Source organism: Cherax quadricarinatus, chromosome 44 (assembly GCF_038502225.1).
Source record: "Cherax quadricarinatus isolate ZL_2023a chromosome 44, ASM3850222v1, whole genome shotgun sequence".
NCBI classification, from domain to species: Eukaryota; Metazoa; Arthropoda; class Malacostraca; order Decapoda; family Parastacidae; genus Cherax; species Cherax quadricarinatus.
In genome coordinates, this window is record NC_091335.1 from 16,957,821 (window position 1) to 16,979,900 (window position 22,080).

Here is a 22,080-nt window from a genome sequence, read left to right on the forward strand (position 1 = left end):
ATGTTAGTTATAGTAATAGTTTGCTTTGTACAAAATGTCTTTTTATCTAACAAGAATGGATGTTAATTATCCATGTTAATAACAGGAACAACAATGGTGAGGGTGATGGTAGCAGTGATAGTGGTGATCCTGGTGGTGATGTGTCTGCTCCACACTGTCTCTTCACAATCACCATATAATTCCACATACCGCGATCCAAAACGTAAGTCTTGGATGCCTTTATATATATATATATATATATATATATATATATATATATATATATATATATATAATAAAATATTCCTATTGTTAAAAAAAAATTACGAAAAGATGGGGTGGTAGGGTAAGTGGAATATTCAAACAGCTTCAGGAAGAAATCCAAATATTCTTCCTTGAAGCCTTTTTATCCACTTCTCCGAGGCAGTGGGTCCCACAATTTACACCAGAGGTGGACCCCATCCTATATATATATATATATATATATATATATATATATATATATATATATATATATATATATATATATATATATATATATATATATATATATATATATATATATATATATATATATATATATATATATATATATATATATATATATATATATATATATATATATATATATATATATATATATATATATGTATATATATATATATATATATATATATATATATATATATATATATATATATATATATATATATATATATATATATATATATATATATTATATATATATATGTGTGTGTGTGAGTGTGTGTGTGTGTGTGTGTGTGTGTGTGTGTGTGTGTGTGTGTGTGTGTGTGTGTGTGTGTGTGCGTCTGTGTGTCTGTCTGTGTGTCTGTGTGTGTACTCACCTAGTCGTACTCACCTAGTTGAGGTTGCAGGGGTCGAGTCCTAGTTCCCGGCCCCTCCTCTTCACTGGTCGCTACTGGGTCACTCCCTGAACCGTGAGCTTTATCATACCTCTGCTTAAAGTTATGTATGGATCCTGCCTCCACTACATCGCTTCCCAAACTATTCAACTTCCTGACTACTCTGTGGCTGAAGGAATACTTCCTAGCAATACTGAAACTATGTACTGTGCCAAAACAAAAGCATTCACATTGCCAAACTCACAAACTAGTATTTAGTCACTTAGCCATAATACCAACTTACCTCATAATTTGTAATATTTTAAAATAAAAAATTAAACTAAGTCTGCCCGAAATGCCTAGCCATGCTAGGCGTTCTAGTGGTACACTCTGTAATCATTATTTAACTACATGTAAACCACACAACTACCAAATTCTGTAAATTCAACATTGTAATCTTTATAGAGAATAAACTTTGAATTTGAATAACATCCATGTGATTCATCTGTGTCTTCAACTTCCAACTGTGTCCCCTTGTTGCTGTGTCCCATCTCTGGAACATTCTGTCTTTGTCCACCTTGTCAATTCATCTCAGTATTTTGTATGTCGTTATCATGTCCCCCCTATTTCTCCTGTCCTCCAGTGTCGTCAGGTTGATTTCCCTTAACCTCTCCTCGTAGGACATACCCGTTAGCTCTGAGACTAGTCTTGTTGCAAACCTTTGCACTTTCTCTAGTTTCTTTACGTGCTTGGCTAGGTGTGGGTTCCAAACTGGTGCCGCATACTCCAATATGGGCCTAACGTACACGGTGTACAGGGTCCTGAACCATTCCTTACCAAGATGTCGAAATGCTGTTCTGAGGTTTGCTAGGCGCCCATATGCTGCAGCAGTTATTTGGTTGATGTGCACCTCAGGAGATGTCACTTGTGTTATACTCACCCCAAGATCTTTTTCCTTGAGTGAGGTTTGTAGTCTCTGGCCCCCTAGACTGTACTCCATCCGCGGTCTTCTTTGCCCTTCCCCAATCTTCATGACTTTGCACTTGGTGGGGTTGAACTCCAGGAGCCAATTGCTGGACCAGGTCTGCAGCCTGTCCAGATCCCTTTGTAGTTCTGCCTGGTCTTCTATCGAATGAATTCTTCTCATCAACTTCACGTCATCTGCAAACAGGGACACTTCGGAGTCTATTCCTTCCGTCATGTCGTTCACAAATACCAGAAACAGCACTGATCCTAGGATTGACCCCTGTGGGACCCCGCTGGTCACAGGTGCCTACTCTGACACCTCGCCACGTACCATGACTCGCCGCTGTCTTCCTGACAAGTATTCCCTGATCCATTGTAGTGCCTTCCCTGTTATCCCTGCCTGGTCCTCCAGTTTTTGCACTAATCTCTTGTGTGGAACTGTGTCAAACGCCTTCTTGCAGTTCAAGAAAATGCAATCCACCCACCCCTCTCTCTCTTGTCTTACTGCTGTCACCCTGTCATAGAACTCCAGTAGGTTTGTGACACAGGATTTCCCGTCCCTGAAACCATGTTGGCTGCTGTTGATGAGATCATTCCTTTCTAGGTGTTCCACCACTCTTCTGATTTTGCATACTATACATGTCAATGACACTGGTCTGTAGTTTAGTGCTTCATGTCTGTCTCCTTTAAAGAATAGGACTACATTTGCTGTCTTTCATGCCTCAGGCAATCTCCCTGTTTCGATAGATGTATTGAATATTGTTGTTAGGGGTACACATAGCACCTCCGCTCCCTCTCTCAGGATCCATGGAGAGATGTTATCCGGCCCCATTGCCTTTGAGGTATCTAGCTCACTCAGGAGCCCCTTCACTTCTTCCTCGGTTGTGTGTACTGTGTCCAGCACTTGGTGGTGTACCCCACCTCTCCGTTTTTCTGGAGCCCCTTCTGTCTCCTCTGTGAACACTTCTTTGAATCTCATGTTGAGTTCCTCACATACTTCACAGTCATTTCTTGTTGTCTCTCCTCCTTCCTTCCTTAGACTGATTACTTGGTCCTTGACTGTTGTTTTCCTCCTGATGTGGCTGTATAACAGCTTCGGGTCAGATTTGGCTTTCGCTGCTATGTCATTTTCATATTGTCGTTGGGCCTTCCTTCTTATCTGTGCATATTCATTTCTGGCTCTACGACTGCTCTCCTTATTCTCCTGAGTCCTTTGCCTTCTATACTTCTTCCATTCCCTAGCACACTTGGTTTTTGCCTCCTTGCACCTTTGGGTGAACTCATGGCAATTGAGGCAAAATAAAGATTTTGTTTTTTGCTAATATCTTCCAAAATAACAAATTACAGGAGAAATAGCTACCTATTTTGTAGATAGGTTGTAAATATTGTACACCTGACAATAATTTGAGTGGGTTAAGTTCTTAAAATCTGTGCTGCCAATGATTTCTGTGACTTATGAACTGAAGATTATATGGGAAAAATAGGGTTGTGTTCCTCATACCTCCAAAAAAACTCAAATGTTTTTATAATTTCATAATGGTTCAAAAATAGTCCTTATTTTAAACTACTAGACAGAAATAAATTCGGACTGGAATACATTAAAGAGTAGAGTAAAACCAAGCAACAAGATTGCAAGTGATTGCAGTACAGTGTCAAGTTTTCTCTGACAAACAAACTAACAATTTCCCCAAATGTTCACACACTACTGTGCCCATCCTCTAATATGTACTGGTTAAGCTTGTATGTCTTCCCTAAAGTTCTGGTGACGGTGACTGCTAGTTCCTGTGAGGTGCTGGGGCAGACTGGTTCATGCCTCCCATACTTCTCCTGCAGGAAAATGGGTGGCACTGTCAAGGGCAACTGCTTGTTTACCTTTGGCATTGGTGATTGTTGTGTCTGTGAGTATTACCCACTGCTTCCTTCTCTCTTCCTCCCTCCAGCACCTTTCATCTGTTTCTGCTATTTTCTTTCTCAAAACCAACCCCTCTCTATCCTCCCTCACCATACTTAAGGTTTACCAACTTATGCCTAAGCCTCTCCCCTCTATGCTCACCCTTGATCCAAGGAATTGATTCAATCCTCCTTTGGATCAAACCTTATTCCACCAAGGTGGGTGACCCAATAAAGAAGAAGCTTTCATTCATTCATTCAATCACTGTCTTACCAGAAGATTTCTAGCATCATAACTCTGACGACCCTCTGAACATCAACATCCTCTCCTCCTCCTTCAGAGTGCAGGCACTGTACTTTCTACCTCCAGGACTCAAGTCCAGTTAATTGGTTTCCCCAGCTTCCCTGAAAACCACTTGCCTCTACTTACTCCTTTCTGATACTCTCACATAAGCTTGTTGGACGTCCAAGTCCCCAGCACTCAAAACCTCCCTTACCCCTTTCCTCCAACCTTATTACTTCCAGTTCAGTATATTTTGTAAGGGTCTAAGGATTAAATATTACTTCAGTATGGTACAGTGTTTATACAGAGATGGGTGACATTTAGGTGTACATGCAGAAAGCCCTTTAGTATGTAGAGCATTCAGGGTAAACTTAAGTATATCTTAAGCCTAATAAGGCAATAACTAATTGATTGCTTATATGTACTATATAGTTTTATATCATTATTGAATAGATCCAAATAAAAGACAACAGTTTCAGCCCCATAAATGATCAGACCTGAATACAGTGCCTAAATGGATTCCAATCCCTTCTACACACACACACAGTTGAGAAGACATGTGGTGGAACCTCCTCGGCCAGAACGTCATATTTTACCAGTAGCAGCACCACAGCCACTAACGTAGGAAGCTGCTCCCTCTCCATCAGCAAAAGCAATAATGTCTGCCAGGTGAGTGTTGTATTACAGTACATGACTTGTTTTGCATTTATTGATAACTCTGTTGTTATTAGTTGCATGTACTGTATGTATGTACGTGTGTACTCACCTATTTGTACTCACCTATTTGTGGTTGCAGGGGTCGATTCATAGCTCCTGGCCCCGCCTCTTCGCTGATTGCTACTAGGTCCTCTCTCTCCCTGCCCCATGAGCTTTATCATACCTCACCTTAAAACTATGTATGGTTCCCGCCTCCACTACGTCACTTTCTAGGCTATTCCACGGTCTGACAACTCTATGAATGAAGAAATACTTCCTAAAATCCCTTTGATTCATCTGAGTCTTCAACTTTCAATTGTGACCTCTTGTTTCTGGATCCCTTCTCTGGAACATCCCGTCTTTGTCCACCTTGTCTATTCCGTGCAGTATTTTATATGTCGTTATCATGTCTCCCCTGACCCTCCTGTCCTCCAGTGTCGTCAGGCCGATTTCCCTCAACCTTTCTTCGTAGGACAATCCCCGTAGCTCTGGGACTAGTCTTGTTGCAAACCTTTGCACTTTCTCTAATTTCTTGACGTGCTTGACTAGGTGTGGATTCCAAACTGGTGCTGCATACTCCAGTATGGGCCTGACGTAAATGGTATACAGAGTCTTGAACGAATCCTTACTGAGGTATCGGAACGCTATCTGTAGGTTTGCCAGGCGCCCGTATGCTGCAGCAGTTATCTGATTGATGTGCGCCTCAGGAGATATGCTCGGTGTTATACTCACCCCCAGATGTTTTTCCTTGAGTGAGGTTTGCAGTCTTTGGCCATCTAAACTATATTGTGTCTGCAGTCTTCTTTGCCCTTCCCCAATCTTCATGACTTTGCATTTGGCAGGGTTAAACTCAAGCAGCCAGTTGCTGGACCAGGCTTGTAGCCTGTCCAGGTCTCTTTGTAGTCCTGCCTGATCCTCATCCGATTTGATTCTTCTCATTAACTTCACATCATCTGCAAACAAGGACACTTCTGAGTCTATCCCTTCTGTTATGTCATTCACATATACCAAGAACAGCACAGGTCCTAGGACTGACCCCTGTGGAATCCCGCTTGTCACAGGTGCCCACTCTAACACCTCGACACGTACCATGACTCTGATCCATTACAGTGCCTTTCCTGTTATGTGTGCCTGATCCTCTAGCTTTTGCAGTAATCTCTTGTGAGGAACTGTGTCGAAGGCCTTCTTGCAGTCCAAAAAAATGCAGTCGATCCACCCCTCTCTCTCTTGTCTTACTTCTGTCACCTTGTCATAAAACTCTAGTAGGTTTGTGACACAGGATTTTCCTTCCCTGAAACCGTGCTGGTTGTCAATTATACACTTGTTTCTTTCCAGGTGCTCCACCACTCTCCTCCTGATGATCTTCTCCATGACCTTGCATACTATACACGTTAGTGATACAGGTCTGTAGTTTAGTGCCTCTTGTCTGTCCCCCTTTTTAAAAATTGGGACTACATTTGCCATCTTCCATACCTCAGGGAGTTGATAGTTTCAAATGATGTGTTGAAGATCTTTGTTAATGGCACACACAGTATCTTTGCTCCCTCTTTAAGGACCCACGGAGAGATGTTGTCTGGTCCCACCACCTTTGAGGTGTCAAGTTCTCATAGCAGCTTCTTCACCTCCTCCTTGGTTATATGTACCTCATCCAGCACTTGCTGGTGTACCCCCCTGTTTTGATTACCTGGAGTTCTACTGGTTTCCACTGTAAACACTTCTTTAAATCTCGTGTTGAGCTCCTGACATACCTCTCGGTCGTTTCTTGTGAACTCCCCATCCCCCTTCCTCAGTCTGATTACCTAGTCCTTGACTGTTGTTTTTCTCCTGATGTGGCTGTACAACAGCTTCGGGTCAGTCTTGACTTTCGATGCTATGTCATTTTCATATTGTCGCTGAGCCTCCCTTCTTATCTGTGCATATTCGTTTCTGGCTCTTCGGCTAATCTCTTTATTTTCCTGAGTTCTCTGTCTTCTGTACCTTTTCCATTCTCTAGTACACCTAGTTTTTGCCTCCCTACACCTTTGGGTGAACCAAGGACCCGTTCTGTTCTTCCCATTATTTCTGTTTCACTTGGGAACAAACCTCTCCTCTGCCTCCTTGCATTTTGTTGCCACATAGTCCATCATTTCTTGTACTGGTTTTCCTGTCAGTTCCCTCTCCCACTGAATGTCTTGAAGGAAGTTCCTCATGCCTGAGTAGTTCTCCCTTTTGTAGTTTGGTTTTCCCAACCTATTCCTGCTACTCTCTCCACTTGGAGCTCAACTATGTAGTCGAAGCACAGAACCACATGATCACTAGCTCCCAGGGGCCTTTCGTACATGATATCCTCGATGTCTGAACTACTCAAGGTGAATATAAGGTCCAGTCTTGCTGGTTCATCCTCTCCTCTCTCTCTGGTAGTGTCTCTAACATGTTGATGCATGAGGTTTTCCAGTACCACATCCATCATCTTGGCTCTCCATGTTTTGGGACCCCCATGGGGCTCCAGGTTTTTCCAGTCAATCTCCTTGTGATTGAAATCACCCATAACTAGTAACTTTGCTCCTCCCATGTGTGCTCTCCTGGCTACCTCGGCTAGTGTGTCGACCATTGCTCTGTTGCTCTCATCGTATTCTTCTCTTGGCCTCCTGCAGTTCTGTGGTGGGTTGTACATTACTGCAATTATCACCTTATGTCCCTCAGACTGGATTGTTCCTACTAAGTAGTCCCTTTCGCCCGTGCCATCCATTCCTTCCATTTTCTCAGCCCCCACCGGTTTTTAACGAGCAGTGCAACTCCTCCTCCCCCTCTCCTCCCTCTGTCTTTCCTGAGGATTTGATATCCGGATGAAATGATTGAATCTGTTATTATTCTGGTGAGTTTTGTTTCTGTGAGTGTTGTTATGTCTGGGGATGTCTCCTTGATTCTTTCATGCCACTCCTCATACTTATTTGTTATTCCATCTGCATTTGTATACCACACCTTCAACTTCTTTTCTAAGACTGTGGTCTGGGAGGTATATTGGGGTTGCGGAAGTGGGAGACCTGATAAGGAACTGGAGACCTGGAGTTTACCTGGAGAGAGTTCCGGGGGTCAACGCCCCCGCGGCCCGGTCTGAGACCAGGCCTCCTGGTGGATCAGAGCCTGATCAACCAGGCTGTTGCTGCTGGCTGCACGCAAACCAACGTACGAGCCACAGCCCGGCTGATCCGGAACTGACTTTAGGTGCTTGTCCAGTGCCAGTTTGAAGACTGCCAGGGGTCTGTTGGTAATCCCCCTTATGTGTGCTGGGAGGCAGTTGAACTATGGGTGGTTGCTGTGGGGGTGGAGTTTGTAATGCAGTGGGTGGGGGCATTGGATGTGGCATGGGTGTTTTGGTTTAGAGTGTTTGGTTGCGCTGGGGTTGACCTGGTTGGGAGGCTTCTATAGGAAGTTGTGAGGGAGGCTGTATTTGATCTTCTTTCTGGGTCTGGGATCTCCTGTCTGTCTTCTCCATCCCCTCTCTTTCCTCCTTTCGCCTTTGTACCATCTCTCTCAGTTTCTGCCTTTCTTCTTGTTTCTGTCGCAGTCGAGATACACCTTCCTGTATGCCGGCATGTCCCTTAATCGTGCTTTCTCCTGCAGGATCCTGTTCCGAGTCGATTCTGCATGTATGTATGTATTCAATGTATGCTATACCTGGAGTATACCTGGAGAGGGTTTCGAGAGTCAACGCCCCCACAGCCCGGTTTGTGACCAGGCCTCATGGTGGATCAGGGCCTAATCAACAAGGCTGTTGCTGTTGGCTGCACGCAACCCAACATACGAACCACAGCCTGGCTGGTCAGGTACTGACTTTAGGTGCCTGTCCAGCATTCTTGAAGACAGCCAGGGGTCTATTGGTTAAACCCCCTATGTATGCTGGGAGGCAGCTGAACAGTCTTTGGCCCCTGACACTTGCTGTGTTGTCTCTTATCGTGCTAGTGACACCCCTGCTTTTCACTGGGGGAATGTTGCATCGTCTGCCGAGTTTTTTCTTTCATAGGGAGTGATTTTCGTGTGCAAGTTTGGTACTAGTCCCTCTAGGATTTTCCAGGTGTATATAATCATGTATCTCTCCTGCCTGCATTCTAGAGAGTACAAGTTGAGGAACTTCAAGTGTTCCCAGAACTGAGGTGTTTTATCTCCGTTATGCGCGCCGTGAAGGTTCTCTGTACATTTTCTAGGTCAGCAATTTCACCTGCCTTGAAAGGTGCTGTTAGTGTGCAGCAATATTCCAGCCTGGATAGAGTGTCATGTTTTTGGGCCACCCTGCCTCGGTGGGATGCGGCCAGTTTGTTGAAAGAAATAATAATAATATTATTAATAACAATTCAATTCAATTCAATTCAAAGTTTATTCTCTATAAGGATTACAATGCTGAGTTTACAGAATTTGGTTATTGTGTGGTTTACATGTAGTAAAATAATGATTACAGAGTGTACCACTAGAACACCTAGCATGGCTAGGCATTTCGGGCAGACTTAGTTTAATTCTTAATTTTAAAATATTACAAATTATGAGGTAAGTTGGTATTATGGCTAAGTGACTAAATACTAGATTGTGAGTTTAGCAATGTGAATGCTTTTGTTTTGGCACAGTACATAGTTTCAGTATTGGAGTATCACAGGATTCATTATTTTAAGATTGAGATTAATATTTCTGTTTATGGTCAAATGGGTGAGTGAGTGTAAGTGTGAACCACCAGGTGGTATTCGTGTAGTTAGTTGACGGGGTGTATCAGGGAGATAAGATGTTTTCTAATGGTAGTTTTGAAGGTGATGAATGTGTCTGCAGTTCTAGAGTTCTCAGGTAGGGTGTTCCAGATTTTAGGGCCTTTGACATACATTGAATTTTTGTAAAGGTTTAGTCGGACACTGGGAATGTCGTAGAGATGTTTGTGTCTGGTGTTATGCCTGTGGGTTCTGTCACAACTATCAAGAAAGCGTTTTAGGTCAAGGTTGATATTGGAGTTTAAGGTCCTGTAGATGTAGATTGCACAGTAGTAAGTGTGGATGTACTGAACAGGGAGTAAGTTTAGATCTATGAAGAGTGGGGGGGGGGTGTTGCCAGGGATGGGATTTAGTGATTATTCTTACTGCAGCTTTTTGTTGGGCTATTACTGGCTTTAGGTGTGTTGCTGCAGTTGATCCCCAAGCACAAATAGCATAGGTGAGGTATGGATAAATAAGTGAGTGGTATAGTGTGAGAAGGGCATTTTGCGGCACGTAGTATCGTATCTTGGAGAGGATCCCAACCGTTTTGGATACTTTTTTGGTTATGTGTTGGATATGGGTGCTGAAATTCAGGTTGTTGTCAAGTTATAGGCCTGGGAATTTGCCCTCATTATGTCTGGTAATTAGAGTGTTGTCGATCTTAATGTTAATTTGTGCATGACTTAAGAAATCGTAATGACACGATTGCAAATAAACCATACCCCCGGCCGGGATTGAACCCGCGGTCATAGAGTCTCAAAACTCCAGCCCGTCGCGTTAGCCACTAGACCAGCTAGCCACAATAAGATTCATCCAACTAGGTATATTTCTACACCATAGGAAAGTTAGCACAGGCATCTCTGTGACCACAAATGCTAGTTTTTACAGACGAATCTCCAGCTAGCGTGGCCGTGACGAACTCTAGCTCAAGTCCCTTCACTGCCGTCAACATGACTTAAGAAATCGTAATGACACGATTGCAAATAAACCATACCCCCGGCCGGGATTGAACCCGCGGTCATAGAGTCTCAAAACTCCAGCCCGTCGCGTTAGCCACTAGACCAGCTAGCCACAATAAGATTCATCCAACTAGGTATATTTCTACACCATAGGAAAGTTAGCACAGGCACCTCTGTGACCACAAATGCAAGTTTTTACAGACGAATCTCCAGCTAGCGTGGCCGTGACGAACTCTAGCTCAAGTCCCTTCACTGCCGTCAACATGACTTAAGAAATCGTAATGACACGATTGCAAATAAACCATACCCCCGGCCGGGATTGAACCCGCGGTCATAGAGTCTCAAAACTCCAGCCCGTCGCCGGGCCGGGGGTATGGTTTATTTGCAATCGTGTCATTACGATTTCTTAAGTCATGTTGACGGCAGTGAAGGGACTTGAGCTAGAGTTCGTCACGGCCACGCTAGCTGGAGATTCGTCTGTAAAAACTTGCATTTGTGGTCACAGAGGTGCCTGTGCTAACTTTCCTATGGTGTAGAAATATACCTAGTTGGATGAATCTTATTGTGGCTAGCTGGTCTAGTGGCTAACGCGACGGGCTGGAGTTTTGAGACTCTATGACCGCGGGTTCAATCCCGGCCGGGGGTATGGTTTATTTGCAATCGTGTCATTACGATTTCTTAAATCATGTTGACGGCAGTGAAGGGACTTGAGCTAGAGTTCGTCACGGCCACGCTAGCTGGAGATTCGTCTGTAAAAACTTGCATTTGTGGTCACAGAGGTGCCTGTGCTAACTTTCCTATGGTGTAGAAATATACCTAGTTGGATGAATTTTATTGTGGCTAGCTGGTCTAGTGGCTAACGCGACGGGCTGGAGTTTTGAGACTCTATGACCGCGGGTTCAATCCCGGCCGGGGGTATGGTTTATTTGCAATCGTGTCATTACGATTTCTTAAGTCATGTTGACGGCAGTGAAGGGACTTGAGCTAGAGTTCGTCACGGCCACGCTAGCTGGAGATTCGTCTGTAAAAACTTGCATTTGTGGTCACAGAGGTGCCTGTGCTAACTTTCCTATGGTGTAGAAATATACCTAGTTGGATGAATCTTATTGTGGCTAGCTGGTCTAGTGGCTAACGCGACGGGCTGGAGTTTTGAGACTCTATGGCCGGGGGTATGGTTTAATTTGTGCATCTCCTGCTCTGCTACCAAACATAATATAGTAGGTTTTGTCAGTGTTAAGCGTAAGTTTATTGGCTGTCATCCAAGTCGATATTTTGATCAGCTCCTCGTTAACAATGGTGTTGAGGGTGGCAAGATTAGGGTGAGAGATGACATAAGTCGTGTCGTCAGCAAAGAGAATGGGTTTCAGGTGTTGGGATACGTTTGGAAGATCATTGATGTATATGAGGAAGAGCAGGGGACCAATGGAGTGAGTGATGATGAAAGTGTTTCTTCTTTCTGGTGCTACCCTACCTCGGTGTGTTACATAATAAAAAAAATAAATAATAATAATAATAATAATAATAATAATAATAATAATAATAATAATAATAATAATAATTTATAAATGCATAATTAAAGAACTTGTCTCTGTTCGTCATGGCAGCTACGGTTGGAAATGAAGAAAGCTGAGCTGAGTGAGCCAGATGCAGAAGGTGCATGTAATGACCAGTACCTGGAGATCCAAGGTACCACCGGCTCTCACCCCAGGATCTGTGGCCTCAACACTGGCCAGCACTGTGAGTACCAGCCAACATCTTTATTAATTTACTGAAACAGTTAGGCTGTGTGAGTCATCCTGCACAATTTATGGAGGCTCAGTCCTCCTCCTACTAAGCACGAGACAAGACTTAAGAGATAGACATGTCACCAGTGTCTTGAGACACTGGTTGAAAGGTAAGGGAAGAGGAGGAGGGAGGTGCTGGTAGGATGATAGGGAGAAAGGTATTGGTAAGAAGATAGGGAGAGAGGTATTGGTAGGATGATAGGGAGAGAGAATGGGGAAGATATTGGTAAGAAGATAAAGAGAATGGGGGAGGTGTTGGTAGGAAGATAAGGGAGAGAGGATGGGGGAGGGGTTGGTAGGAAGATAGAGAGAGAGAATGGAGGAGTTGTTGGTAAGACGATAGGGAGGAAGAATGAGGGAAGTGCTGGCATGAGATAGGGAGAGGAAAATGATGCCAGTTCTGGCAGGAGGATAATGGAAGAATCAGTGAGGTACAAGTGGGAAGATAGAGTGGGGGGGGGGATGAGGGAGGAGCAGTCAGGAAAATAGCGAGAGAGTAAGGGAGATGTAGACCGGGTCGAGAGGGAGAATGAAGTAGGTGCATGCGTTAAAATAGTCAGAAAGAAATAACAGTAAGTAGGAGAAAAATGATTAGGTGAGGCAGTTAATTAAAAGAGATGGGAAGTAGTCAGAGGGAAACTAAGGGGGCTGTATCGCAATTTTCCGCGCGGTCAAAAAAAAAAATCGAAAAATTATGGAAATTGAGTTATTCATGCCGAAAAATAGCTTAACTCTTTGGCAATACAATGGTACCAGAATGAATGTTCTATGACGTTTCTACAAGAAATTATAGCCATTTATATCAGGTATGGTGACGGTGATGTGGGTAGCGAGTCTGCTCACAGCCCATATATTTTTTGGATTTTTTCCTTGTTTTTTATCTCTTTTTCTTGCATTATTTTTTCTAATATAATAACTGACTATTTGGCATCATAAAACAGTAGGCGGAGCTTATCCGTAGACTTAGAGACAACCAGGCACCATATGGGATCACTCGGCAGTGTTCCCGCTCCAGAGAGTGCCAGGAGAAATCACTTCATTATTACGCTTATATCAGCTTATATATCAACTCTAGGGCTTATTTATCTATCAGAATTGATCTAATATGATATAATAAACACTATAAATAACATACAAACATGTTATATAGTCTAGACTGAATAAAATAAGCCATAATATGGCGAGAGACAATCGGGAATATTTCGATATAAATGAGTTACTACTCTCATGTCGTATTCTTTGGTCTCTGAGTAAGAGAAAACGGTGTTTTGAAGAGGTTAACTGCACTAGAACATCAGTTTACTAAGAAATACACCCAAACAAACGCGATTTTCGCGATTTTTTTTTATTTTTGTTTTTTGAGACGGTGGGCCTGCCGGCGCTCCAGGCCGATATCTCGGAAGTAAGTTATTTACTTTACGGTACCTAGTCTGCTTTTATTACTTAATTAAATATAATAATCACAGAAATTGTAGAATAATGATTTCTCTAATTAACAGTTATTCATTTTTGGAAATATTCCAAATACTTTGTGAGTTATGTGGGAGTAAACGGCAGATTTTTTGCAACATTCCAAGAACTAACAAACTTTATTTTTTTTTTGTGAAATAAAGATAAGTTATTTAGAGGGAAGGTAACAATTATAAATACCTATAAACATTGTTCTCTCGGCACCAAGTGTCCAAACAACCTTACCTCGTCCCATATAGGCCTACCACCGTGCCAAAGGGCATTTTCAGTAAATCAGTCCTTTTTCACTATTTTCTCAGTTGTTGTTTGAGGTATATTTTTGATAAATATTTTCAAGAAAGAGTGAAAACACTTTGTCTTGTGCACCGAAACTGGAGGAACTCGGACGGTAAACAAAAGTGCTACATTTATTTGGTATACAGCCCCCTAAGGCTTCCCGTCCCCCCCTCCCCCAAAATCAATAAGCATTGGCAAGGAGTAACCTGGAGTTTACCTGGAGAGAGTTCCGGGGGTCAACGCCCCCGCGGCCCGGTCTGTGACCAGGCCTCCTGGTGGATCAGAGCCTGATCAACCAGGCTGTTACTGCTGGCTGCACGCAAACCAACGTACGAGCCACAGCCCGGCTGATCAGGAACCGACTTTAGGTGCTTGTCCAGTGCCAGCTTGAAGACAGCCAGCGGTCTGTTGGTAATCCCCCTTATGTATGCTGGGAGGCAGTTGAACAGTCTCGGGCCCCTGACACATTATTATCATTTTATTATTATTATTATTATTATTATTATTATTATTATTATTATTATTATTATTATTATTATTATTATTTTAATGTGTACATCTTTTTCTCTAGAATAATGTTAATCTGTAGATAAAAAAACAGGAATCATCATCTTCCTAACTGAATTTTTTTTTTTCACATTACAATGTAATAATATATTGGTGCAGTGTTGGAGGATAACTCTTGAAGATGTGGGTCAGTGTCAGTGTTACAGTGTGTTTTGGTAGCTAAGGTCTGGATTATTTTAACTTCAGTTGTGTGTTTTATCAGATTACGTGGATGTGAGTAGGGATGCTGGACCCTTCCTTGTTACAGTGGAGACCATCGTAGCCAACTCAGCATCTTCCTGGAACATCCAAGTGCAGCAGATCTCCTGTGGTTCCACTGACCTGGGTGAGTACTACGCACCTGGCCTCTCTGGGTTACTCACTTCTGCCTAGACAGTGGTGTCGGATTAAGTGTTGTGGGAGTCCCAGGGTAAGATAATAGAGAGAGAGATAAGATTTTATGGATTTTTAACCCCGGAGGGTTAGCCACCCAGGTTAACCCAAGACAGGTAATGCATCATTGAGGGGACTGTGTCTTGGTAGGTAGGAAGCTATCTCCTGCAATTTTCGGCACTGCCGTCCTGGGCAGAGGCCTAGTACGGCACTGCCGTACTGGGCAGAGGTGTAGTACGGCACTGCCGTACTGGGCAGAGGTGTAGTACAGCACAGCCGTACTGGGCAGAGGCCTAGTACGGCACTGTCGTAGTGGGCAGAGGTGTAGTACGGCAGCTCACTCTGGGGACATGAGGCCACGGCTTCATCGTCACAAGTTTTAGTTAGTTTAATATATTTATTATGCACCCCATACCCATCCTGTAGGCGGTAGTCAAAAGATTACAGAGGTACAAAGTGGGTCCAGGGACTGGACCCCAAAGTTATGATAGCTGAACTGTTACTTATACTTCCTGAGATAAATCCAAGTAATCTGTTGGCCTTGTTGCGCACACTAAGGCACTGCTGTCTTGGCTTTAGATTTCTACTTACCATGACTCCCAAGTCTTTTTCACATTCTGTATGATCAAGCTCTACTTCACCTAGATTATAGCTTCGAGGGTTATTTTCATTACCAAGGGCAAGTACCTTAAACTTATCCACATTGAACTTCATCTGCCATTTTTCAGACCAAGACATTAATTTGTCCAAATCGTCCTGGAGTTCATTGATATCCTCCTCAGAGTGAATTATACGGCCTATCTTTGTATCATCAGCAAACTTACTCATGTCACTAGTAATCCCTTCATCAAGGTCATTAATGTAAATTATGAACAAGAGAGGGCCTAAAACTGATCCTTGTGGAACGCCACTAGTGACTAATCCCCATTCAGATTTCACTCCATTAATGGTAACTCTCTGCTTTCTATTGGTAAGCCATGCCTCAATCCATGCTAGAACTTTACCTCCCATACCATGAGCTGCCACTTTTCTTAAGAGTCTCTTGTGAGGTACTCTATCGAAGGCTTTACTAAAATCCAAATAAACAATATCATATTCCTTATCACTGTCAACTGCCTCAAATGTTCTATTGAAGAACGTCAGTAAGTTTGTCAGGCAGGAACGACCTCTCGTGAATCCATGCTGAGATTCATTTATCAAGTTATCCTCTTCAAGGTGACTTCTGATAATGTCAGCTATAATTGATTCTAATAACTTGCCCACTATAGATGTCAGGCTTATTGGACGGTAATTTGAAGGAGTGGACTTATCCCCTGATTTGAATATAGGAACCACATTAGCCATCTTCCACAACTCTGGCACAACACCGGTAAGGATGGACGCATTGAATGCACTCGTTAATGACTGACTAAGCTCCATCTTGCATTCCTTAAGTACCCTGGAAAACAGCTCATCGGGTCCCGGCTATTCCACTTCCTGACGACTCTATGACTGAAGAAATACTTCCTAACATCCCTGTGACTCGTCTGAGTCTTCAGCTTCCAATTGTGACCCCTTGTTTCTGTGTCCCCTCTCTGGAACATCATGTCTCTGTCCACCTTGTCTATTCCCCGCAGTATCTTGTATGTCGTTATCATGTCTCCCCTGACCCTTCTGTCCTCCAGTGTCGTCAGGCCGATTTCCCTCAACCTTTCCTCGTACGACATTCCCCTGAGCTCTGGAACTAACTTTGTTGCAAACCTTTGTACTTTCTCTAACTTCTTGACGTGCTTAACCAGGTGTGGGTTCCAGACTGGTGCTGCCTACTCCAGTATGGGCCTAACATACACAGTGTACAGTGTCTTGAACGATTCCTTGTTAAGGTATCGGAACGCTATTCTCAGGTTTGCCAGGCGCCCGTATGCTGCAGCAGTTATTTGGTTGATGTGTGCCTCCGGTGACGTGCTCGGTGTGTGTGTGTGTGTACTCCTCTAATTGTGGTTGCAGGATCGATTCATAGCTCCTGGCCCCACTTCTTCACTGGTCGCTACTAGGTCCTTTCTCTCCCTGCTCCATGAGCTTTATCATACCTCTTCTTAAAGCTATGTATAGTACCTGCCTCCATTACCTCACTTTCCAGACTATTCCACTTCCTGACAACTCTGTGACTGAAGAAATACTTCCTAACATCCCTGTGATTCATCTGAGTCTTCAGCTTCCAGCTGCGACTCCGTGTTGCTGTGTCCCATCTCTGGAACATCCTGTCTCTGTCCACCTAATTGATTCCTCTCAGTATTTTATGTCACTATCAAGTCCCCCCCTGTCCCTTCTGTCCAGTGTCGTCAGGACAATAACTTAATGGTTATAACTGACCATAATTTTTAAAGGGGTGGACCGGTAAGCCAGCGGAAGGCCTCAGTCAGATGACCAAAAGCTCCAACGGAGGGTCATCATCTGACTAAGACTCACATCAGGAAACACTTGTCCTGTTTCCTGACGAACCTTACCTAACCTAACCTAGTGTCGTCAGGTCGAGTTCTCTTAACATCTTCTCGTAGGACATACCTCTTAGCTCCGGGACTAGTCTCGTTGCAAACCTTTGCACTTTCTCTAGTTTCCTAACGTCCTTGACCAGGTGAGGGTTCCAAACTGGAGGTCCATACTCCATTATGGGACTGATGTACAGGGTGGTGCACAGGGTCTGGAACGTGTACTCGCCTAATTGTACTCACCTAATTGTGGTTGCAGGGGTTTGTGTTTGTGTGTGTTTGTGCGTGTACTCATCTAATTGTACTCACCATGTGTGTGTGTGTGTGTGTGTGTGTGTGTGTGTGTGTGTGTGTGTGTGTGTGTGTGTGTGTGTGTACAGTTACCTATTTGTGGTTGCAGGGGTTGAATCTCATCTCCATCTCCTGATGTCCTGGCCCCATCTTTCCAATGGTCGCTACTAGGTTCACTCTTTCCTGGCTTTGAGAGTCTTATCGTCAGTGGCGGACCTACATTTCTGGGGCCCTGAAGCTTGAACTGTTATGAGCGCCCCTTCACAACTCTTTCTCATACGGTAGACCCAGAGTTTTTAAGCAATGTGGACTGAAGTCACTTCTGAAGCCCCTCCGGGATTAGGGGCCCTGACGTTTAAGCTTCATTAGTTTCATAGTAGATCTGCCCCTGCTTATTGTACCTTTTCTTAAAGCTATGTATGGATCCTGCCTCTACCACTTCATTCCCCAGGTTATTCCACTTTGACTTCTTCAGGCTGAAGAAATACTTCCTAGTGTCCCTGTGATTCATCTATGTTGTCAGCTTCCAGCTGTACGCTCATGTTCCTCTTTTCCGCCTCTCAAATAATCTGTTCCTGTCCACCCTACCTGGAGTATATCTGGACAGGGTTTCGGGGGTCAACGCCCCCGTGGCCCGGTCTGTGACCAGGCCTCATGGTGGATCAGGGTCTGATCATGCGTGCGTGCGCGTGTGTGTGCATGTGTATGTTTGCATGCGTGCATGTGTGGGAGAGTTAGATAGTTACCATTTGTCAAAGGCATTTGTCAAAAAGACCCTTGGCCTGTTTGTGTGTGTTAATATCAACAATCCTTCACAGCATCATATACGTATTTATTCTCAGATTACCCACAAACCAGCATTGTGGGAGACTTTTGTGTGTGTGGGACTCCAGTGCCCTAGTTGAATCCCCTCATCCTGTTATCTGGTACTCCTGCCTAATCATCTTTATAAATGAATTATCTGACTGTAGCAAGCTAATTCTCAGGTATAATTTGTAAGTTGGGTTAGGTAATGTTTTGAGTGATTGGTAGAGTATTAAGCTAATAATTACTGCATTAGTCTATAATTAGTTTAGAGGATTTGTTAAAGGTTATTGACTAGCATGGTGATGAGTGATGAACTTCTTATTAATGGTGCGTTTCGTCCATCAGCACCAACAGGATGCACTCAGTACTACAAGAGTCCCAGTGGTCAAGTTAAGAGCTTCAACTATCACACACTCGCTTCCTCTCGAACACATCCTAGTACTGGGTTAACCGGTGAGTGTTTATATTACCTTGCTCTGATGTTAAATAAATAAGTAAAATATATTTGTTTTCCAAGATTATACAAGTTTTACAAATATAATTATACACTGGTACTTTCTTACATGGAAAATCCCTTAATTATGCAATGTATTTCAGGCATATTACAAATATACTTAAAATTATTTGACATTGACTAGCTGGATGTACATTATGTCAATGCTGCTGTTAACATAACTAATTTGTTATTATTATTACAGCTATTGTATTGATTAACAAAACTCGGTCTATAAATACCATCAATAACAGTATAAAGTTACAGTAGCACAAATGTATCTAACTCCAGCATTTATTTTTTTTCCTCTTACCCTGTTGTATGCGGGGTGTCCGCCATCTTTTGGCATACCCATTTTCCTAGGCTTTCAGTATTGCTCATTTTCACCGAGAATACCTGTTTAAACCTTTTTTAAACTTTCTCACCATTTTTTCATGATTTTTTTTTCTATCTTCAATTGAATTACCTGTTTTTTTACTGCCATCTTTGATCTGATTTGGGTGTGATGTAGTTTTGGATCAGCATTTGCCTTGGCTGCTGTATCATTCTGAAATTGTTGCTCAATTAACCTCTCTCATGACCCATGCATATTCATATCTGACTAATCTACTAACATTCTTGTTCTCATCTATCCTTCACTTCCTATGTTTTTACCATGCTCTTATGTTTCTCTTTTTTTAATGCTGACTTTCCTTCCACTTCCCTTTCCCACAGCACTACATTCAAGAATTCCCTCATCCCTTCAAATTTCCTTTTTTCTAAATTTAGAATTCTGGCTTCTTGAACCCTTCATTTGATGAAGGGTTTAATGTTTAGTTTCACAAAGTATCTGAGCTCGGCACCGAAGGGGCGCTAGTGCCCAGGGGACTCTTGTACTCACATATATGTACTCACCTATGTGTGGTTACAGGGGTTGAGTCACAGCTACTGGCCCTGCCACTTTGCTGGCCTCTACTATTTTACCTGTGTCAGAAATACTTACAGCAAATATTAAGTTCAGCCTTGCTGACTTTTATTTATATATTTTTTTTTTGAACATGCTAGCCGTCTCCCACTGAGGCAGGTGAAATGAAAAAGAAACACTTACACCATCATTCACGCTATCAGTGTCTTGCAGAGGCATGCAGATACGACGGTTTAGATGTCCCTCCAAACAGCAAATATCCCAAACCTCTCCTTTGCAGTGCAGGCATTGTATTTCCCACCTCCAGGACTCAAGTCCAGTCATCTGGTTTCCTTGAATCCCTCTACAAAATATTACCCTGCTCACACTCCAACAGCTCGTCAGGTCCCAAAAACCATTTGTCTCCACTCACTCCTGTCCAGTATGCTCACATGCCTGTTGTATGTCCAAGCCCCTTGCACACAAAACTTTTTACTCCTTCCATCCTTGCCTAGGATGACCCCTACCCCTCCTCCCCTCCACCACAGATTTATGCACCCTCCAAGTCATCTGATTTTGCTCCATCCTCTCTAAATGACCAAACCACCTCAACAATCACTCTTCAGCCTTCTGAACAATACTTTTAGTAACTCCACACCTTCTCCTAGTTTCCACACTACAAGTTCTCTGCATAATATTTGCACCACACATTACCCTTGGACACGACATCTCCACTGCCACCACCCTCCTTGCTGCAGCATTTACAATCCATGCTTCACACCCACAAAAGTGTTGGTACTGTACCACTATACCCTCATACATTCCCCATTTTGCCTCCATGGATAATGTTCTTTGCGTCAGATACCCCAGTGCACCACCCACCTTTTTCCCCTTCATCAATTCTATGGTTTACTTCGTCTTTCATATACTAATCTGCCGACACATCTGCTCCAAATATCTCAACACATTTGCTTCCTCCATACTCCCTCCCTGCAGTCTGATACCCAGTTTTTCGTTACCCAACTCATTTGATCCCCTCATCACCTTACTCTTATCTATGTTCACTTTTGACTTCCTTTACACACCTTCCCAGGCTAGCCCATTAACCTTTGCAACTTATCTTCAGAAGCCCCCCAAAAACACATTATCATGAGCAAAAAGTAACTGTGTCAACTCTCATTTTGTATTAGATTCGGCATATTTAATCCACATATTTTATTTGTTTATTTTCCAACCTGTAGCCTTCACCCAGACAACTCCCCCCTGGCCACATGCCTTCACCCTTCACTTAAACCGTCCCGTTTACTTCCACACAACCCACTCATACAGTTCCTCCCACAGCACGTACCTACACCATTTCCCCACTACCTGAAGACCACACCTTGCCCAGCGCCATGACCTCACACCCACACCTTACCCTCACTCTAACACACCAACCACACACTCACCCACCCAGTCCATCATCCAGTCACCACCCACCCATCATTCAATCACCACCTACCCAGTCACCCACCGCCCAATTGCCACCCTCTCAGTCACCCATCATCCAATCACCTACCAAGTCGCCCATTGTCTAATCACCTCCCACACCGGGCTATTGACAACCACACCTTTCACCCACACCACTCCCTCACAATTTCATGCCCACATGGCCCCACTCCCACGTCTTACGCATACTTTCATCCACACCACTCCTTTGCAGCTTCAAGCCCACACAGCCTCACTCTTACACCTTACTCTTACACCTTACTCTTACACCTTACCCGTGCTTTCATGGTCAACACACCTAGTCACATAACCACCCACATTAACTGCCCACACCAACAACCGCACAACCGCGGGGCCAGGAGCTTGGACTCGACCCCTGCAACCTGAACTAGGTGAGCACTCGCCACCACTCACACCGGGCCACACTTGCCACCCACAGTCACCATCATACATCTTCGTTGCGTCCAGACTCCACCTCCCATACCCCTCCACCGCTCAGCAACCTCCAACTCCCTACACCTGCCTCCAGCTCCTGCTCCACCCCTCCACCATTCGGTCTTTACCTTCAGAACAGCAGTAGGCCAATCCCCACCCGTCAGACCCCCACCCCCACACTGAGCCTGCTCAACCCAACTGCTGTAACCCCTTTCATGTACATCCCAACCTCTCTAACCCCTCCTTTATAACTCCTATACAAGTAGGACAGCCAAACACTACAGTACCTCTGTCTGCTAGCAGAGATGTAGTTGCAGGATCTTTGACGCAAATCACTAAATCAATCTTCAATTACATTATTATCATCAGATTTGTTTTTTACAATTTTGAGACCTATA

At 43.5% G+C, this 22,080-nt stretch overlaps 1 protein-coding gene across 5 annotated transcripts in view; it reads left to right on the forward strand.

The window, feature by feature from the left end:
- LOC128697434 (uncharacterized) overlaps positions 1 to 22,080 on the forward strand; it is a 70,489-nt gene that overhangs the window by 13,207 nt on the left and 35,202 nt on the right. For 4 of the 5 annotated variants that reach the window (XR_011393151.1, XR_011393152.1, XM_053789093.2 and 1 more), the window contains exons 2-7: positions 86 to 202; positions 3,566 to 3,706; positions 4,529 to 4,650; positions 11,953 to 12,085; positions 14,648 to 14,770; positions 18,729 to 18,836. Coding sequence is in view for 3 of the 5 variants with exons in the window: in XM_053789093.2 (XP_053645068.1) it covers positions 94 to 202; positions 3,566 to 3,706; positions 4,529 to 4,650; positions 11,953 to 12,085; positions 14,648 to 14,770; positions 18,729 to 18,836 (736 nt within the window). In the remaining 2 variants the exon portion in view is untranslated. The remainder of the gene's footprint in view (positions 1 to 85; positions 203 to 3,565; positions 3,707 to 4,528; positions 4,651 to 11,952; positions 12,086 to 14,647; positions 14,771 to 18,728; positions 18,837 to 22,080) is intronic. The other variant, XM_070094143.1, reaches the window with a different exon arrangement.